Source organism: Phaseolus vulgaris, chromosome 1 (genome assembly GCF_051622355.1).
Source record: "Phaseolus vulgaris cultivar YP4 chromosome 1, ASM5162235v1, whole genome shotgun sequence".
Lineage (NCBI taxonomy): Eukaryota > Viridiplantae > Streptophyta > Magnoliopsida > Fabales > Fabaceae > Phaseolus > Phaseolus vulgaris.
Genome location: NC_143498.1, coordinates 28,080,484 through 28,086,038, shown reverse-complemented (window position 1 = coordinate 28,086,038; position 5,555 = coordinate 28,080,484). Strand labels below are relative to the sequence as shown.

Genomic DNA, 5,555 nt, shown 5'->3' with positions numbered 1-5,555 from the left:
TTCGAACTTAACTGCCTGCCCTCACGCCTAGGGTGAAGAGGATTTAGACCGGTTGCCTTCACTCGCGCCTGGGGCGAGGGAGGCCTAACCGGTCACCTGCACTCGCGCCTGGGGCGAGGAGGATTTTAAACTCAAAACTTTGCAAACTTTATACTGATAACCTCTTTTTATTTCCGGGAAAAAGGGCTTACCCTTAACTTGTTCACATTGTTCACCCTGGCGCGAAAACGCGGCTTCACTACACATTTTAACTAAAATAGAATTTTAAGTGCGTGGCGTTCCACGTCCTGAGGATCGCCCCTCCATCCAAGGTCTCCAGCCAATAAGCGTCGTTCTCCAATGCCTCCACTATTCTGAACGGGCCGGTCCACTTGGGGAGACAGCTTATTCTCTATCTCGTGCTGATGCGCTTTCCTCATCACCAGATCTCCCTCCTGGAATCGCCTCTGCCTCACCTTGGAGTTGTGCCTTCGCTCCACCCTTCTCTTTATAGCTTCAGCGTTGATCCCGGCTTCTTCTTGTATCTCGTCCAAAAGGTCTAGATTCACCTTTCTTTCCTCGTTGGACTTCTCTGCCACGAAATTCAGAAATCTTGGTGAATTTTCCTGTATCTCCACAGGGATCATAGCGTCTGACCCATAAACCAAACTGAAAGGTGTCTCATGGGTGCTATATTGCGGAGTGGTGTGATAGGCCCATACGATCCTGGGAACTTCTTCCGCCCACGTTCCTTTGGCCTTTTCTATTCTTCTCTTTAGCCCTCTGAGCAGCACTCGGTTGGCCGATTCTACCTGACCGTTCGTTTGAGGGTGCTCTACCGAGGCGAACACCTGCTGTATCCCCACCTCCTCGCATAGGTTCCTCAGCTGATGGCTCGTAAACTGGGTGCCATTGTCGGAGACTAGACGCTTGGGCACTCCGAAACGGCACAGAACGTTTTTCCATACAAACTGTTGAACCTTGTGAGCGGTGATCTGTGCGATCGGCTCTGCCTCCACCCACTTCGTGAAATACTCGATGGCGACGATTAAGAACTTCATCTGCCTGATCGCCAGGGGGAAAGGTCCTAAGATGTCGATTCCCCACGTGTGGAATGGCCAGGGGTTGTGAATCGACCTTAGTTCTTCGGGGGACGCCTTGTGCCAATCTGCATGTTGCTGGCATTGCTTGCACCGCTGAGCGTAACCCACACAATCTTCCCTCAGCGTTGGCCAGTAGTACCCTGCACGGAGAACTCTACCCGCTAGGGCGCGACCGCCGACGTGGCTCCCGCATATTCCCTCGTGGAGCTCTGACATAAGCCTCGTGCACTGCTCTCCGTGCACGCATACTAAAACTGGATGGGTGAATCCGAACCTGAAGAGGTCGCCATCGATGAGGGTGAACTTGCTCGAGCTCTTCTTTATTCTCTTTGCCTCTGCCGGCTCCAGCGGAAGCACCCCATCTGCCAGATACCGCTGGTATGGCATTATCCACGTGTCAGCCCTTCCAGCGGCGTCAATCTCCATCACCTCGTTGGATCCCGTCGGTCGCGCTCTCACTCTCGGTGCTCTCAAGGTTTCTTGGGTGAGAGACCGATGACCGACCGCGGCACGCTCGCGAGAAACGCACACCTGCAGCACTTGGTTGTCTGTAACGAACGCACGAGGTACCTTCAGCGTCTCCTGGATGACGGTCCTCTGCCTTCCCCCCTTGCCCGAGCTGGCTAGCTTGGTGAGCAAGTCGGCTCTGGCATTTTGTTCCCTTGGTACGTGGATCAATTCAAACGTTGTAAAGGATACCTTCAAGGTGCGCACATACTCGAGGTATGCAGCCATCTGCGGGTCTTTGGCCTGGAATTCCCCGGTTACCTGCCCAGTGACCAACAGGGAATCGGTTTTGGCCGTTAACCTTCTTGCTCCCATCTCCTTTGCCAGCAACATTCCGGCGATTAGGGCCTCGTACTCCGCCTGGTTGTTGCTGGCTTTAAAGGCGAAACGCAGGGACTGCTCGATCAGTACCCCGTTCGGGCCTTCTAGGATGACCCCCGCGCCACTCCCCTGTTGGTTTGAGGATCCGTCCACCGATAAGACCCATCGGAAGACCAAGCCCTCTGGCGGTGCGTCACCCGATGACAACTCAACGACGAAATCAGCGAACACCTGCCCCTTGATCGGTCCTCGGGGTTCGTATCTGATATCGAACTCAGATAATTCTACGGCCCACTTTACCATTCTTCCGGCTACATCCGGCTTTTTCAGCACCTTTTGGATGGGAAGATCAGTCATCACTACAACCGTGAAGCTGTGAAAGTAGTGACGCAGCCTTCTTGCCGAGAACACCACCGCCAAAGCTGCTTTCTCCAGAGCCTGATATCTTACTTCAGGGCCCTGCAGCACCTTGCTCACAAAATAGATAGGTCTCTGGACCTGCTCCTGCTCTTGGACCAGAACCGAACTGACCGCCCTCTCTGTTACAGCAAAGTATAAACGAAGAGGGGCGCCTGTCTGTGGCTTGCATAGCACCGGCGGGCTTGCCAAATATTCTTTAAGCTTAACAAATGCCTCCTCACATTCTTCGGTCCAAACGAACCTGCTGTTCCGCTTGAGACATTGGAAGTAAGGATGGCCCTTCTCCCCTCCAGCGGACATGAATCGCGACAAAGCCGCCAGCCGACCGGTGAGTTGCTGCACCTCCTTCACCGACGCTGGGCTCCTCATTGCCATGATCGCCGCGCATTTCTCGGGATTTGCCTCAATCCCTCGCTCTGTTAAGAGGAAACCTAGAAACTTCCCCGCTTCCACACCAAAGATACATTTCTCTAGGTTGAGCTTCAACCCGTACTTGGCGATCATTGTGAAAAGTTCCTCCAGATCAGCGACATGCTCCTCCTTCCCTCGCGAGGTGACCACCATGTCATCGACGTACGCCTGTACGTTCCTTCCCAGCATCGGCGAGAGTACTCTATCCATCAGCCTCTGATAGGTGGCTCCCGCATTCTTCAAACCGAACGGCATTACCTTATAACAGTAGCAAGACCGCTCGGTCATGAACGCGGTCTTGCACTCGTCCGACGGGTGCATCCTGATCTGGTTGTAACTCGAAAAAGCGTCCAAGAAACTCATCAGCTGGCATCCTGATGCACTATCCACTAGGGCGTCAATGCTAGGCAGGGGATAGGAGTCCTTGGGGCATGCTTTGTTGAGGTCGGTGAAATCCACGCACATCCTCCATTTGCCGCTTGACTTCTTCACCAGCACCACATTGGCCAGCCACTCTGGGTACTGGATTTCCCTGATATGCCCCGCGGCCAAGAGTTTGTGGGTTTCCTCATGGATCACCTGCCTCTTCTCCTCATTGTACTTCCTCCTCCTTTGGCGCACCGGTCGGACCTGGGGATCCATTGCGAGGCGATGGCAGAGGAAGTCCGGGTCAATGCCCGGCATGTCCGAGGCCGTCCACGCAAATACGCCCATGTTTTTCTCAATTACCCTGACGATCTGTCGTCGTGTGTCCTCGTCGAGCTGTCCTCCCAGCTTGAACCCTCTTCCCCCGATCACCGCCTCCACCCACCCCTCAGTCGGGTGGGGTCTTCTCTCCCTGGCGATGACCGCCCTCGCTATCCCAGACTCGCGAGGCGCGATCCCTCTCGCCCCCTCAGCTTCTCCCTGGGCACTTCCCGTGCCCCCAAGCATCGCCTCTTCCATTTCCACGTCGCTGTGCGTGCCTCTTACCAACGTCGCGACCTCCGCTCTTCCCTCGTCCGACCTTGGTGGCGGCGTTGTGGTAACATGGCACACGCTTCTCTGCTGCTTGAGACTGTTTTCATAGCAGCGGCGGGCTTCCTTTTGGTTCGATTTAATGGTAACCACTACCCCCTCCATCGAAGGCATCTTTACCTTCATGTGCCTTGTCGATGGTACGGCTCCTAACCTGCTGAGCGTCGGTCTTCCCAACAGTATGTTGTAAGCAGACGGAGCATTGACCACCAAGTACTTAATTTTCTCAGTGCGGGTTGTGGCACCATCTGTGAATGTGGTCCTCAGCTCCACATAGCCCCGCACCTCTACCTGGTCCCTTGCGAAACCATACAAACACCCCGGGTATGGCTTCAGATGATCAGGGGACAGCTGTAGTTTGCTGAATGTCGGCCAGAACATCACGTCTGCCGAGCTTCCCTGATCCACAAGGACCCTGTGCACCTTCCTTCCTGCCGTGACAAGGGAGATAACTATCGGGTCGTTGTCGTGAGGCACAACGTCCCGGAGATCAGCTTTGGTGAAGACAATGTCGACGTCGGGGGAGTGATCCTCCTCCGCCGAGTCGACTGCCAACACCGATCGCGCGTACTTCTTTCTCTGAGAGGCTGTACATCCTCCCCCAGAGAATCCTCCCGCGATCGTGTGCACCTCCCCGTGCACCGGTACCTCGTGCTGAGGATCCCCTGCTGGGGCCCCCGATACCTGATCGCCTTGCGGCTCTCGCAAGTAATCACTCAGGAAACCGTTTTTTACCAACTCCGCGAGTTGGTGTCCCAACGCCAAGCACGCGCGGAGTGGGTGGCCATAGGCCTGATGGAACTCACACCATACGTCTTTCTTTCGCCCCAACACCCTGTTGATTTTCTCCGGCGCTCGCAGCCTTGCTGCTATGGTTGGAACGGCGATCAGTTCCGCCAGCTCCACCACAAAATCAAACCTGGGGGGTGCTTTACTTTCCCTCGTGCACCCCCCATTCTGATCCCTTCGCGGCTCGTAAGGGCGAGGTTTTCCCTGAGCCCTCTTCCCCTCTTTGGCCTCGTGCACCCTCATCAGCTGCTGAGTCCTGCTTGGTCCTGCGCGCAACTTGTTAGGGATCGCGCTTTCCCTTTTCTCAGAAACCACTGTTTCTGCGGTGATGTGCGCCACGACACGACGCCTAATCTCCGCGAACGTGCTAGGGTGGTGCCTGATCAAAGACTCACTAAAAGGGCCTGCAAGAACCCCTTTTTTGAACGCGTGCACCAACATATCTTCATCCTTGCTGGGCAGCCTCACCACCTGCGCCCCAAAACGGCTAAGGTAATCCCGGAGGGACTCGCCTTGGTTCTGGCGCACATCGAAGAGATCGTACGACACCACTGGGGGTGCCCTGTTCACGATATACTGCTCCCTGAACAACTTTGAGAATTGTTGAAACGACGTGATGTGGCCGTCTGGCAGGCTTACGAACCATTCTAGCGCAATCCCGCTCAGGGTACTCATGAATAACTTGCAGTATACGGCATCCGAGCCTCCAGAAAGCATTATCTGGGTGTGGAAAGCCGTTAGGTGCGCTTTTGGATCCTCTACCCCTGTGAACGAGGCCTTCACCCCCACTAAGCCTGGTGGTACGACTGCGCCCATTATTTCAGATGAGAATGGCATGGGGAAGGTCCTGGGAGGGGATGGTGGTGGCGCCACTCCTTCCTCCGCCACCCTCTCTTTATGCGCCTGTAAAGACTGGCGCAGCTCTTCGTTAACCCGGTTCAAATCTTCGATCCTGCCCTGCGATGCAGCCAAGTTCGCTTGCATCCTTTCTTGCGCCATTCTTGACGC

The 5,555-nt window shown here is 55.2% G+C and overlaps 1 protein-coding gene across 1 annotated transcript; it reads right to left on the bottom strand.

Annotated features, from left to right (window-relative positions):
- Positions 1-251: 251 nt before the first annotated feature.
- Positions 252-2,630, bottom strand: LOC137815711 (uncharacterized). Its single transcript, XM_090296073.1, has 3 exons — positions 2,073-2,630; positions 1,782-1,850; positions 252-1,001 (listed from the first exon to the last, which is right to left on the bottom strand). The coding sequence occupies exons 1-3, from the start codon at positions 2,628-2,630 to the stop codon at positions 252-254; spliced, it is 1,377 nt and encodes a 458-aa protein (XP_090152199.1).
- Positions 2,631-5,555: the final 2,925 nt, after the last annotated feature.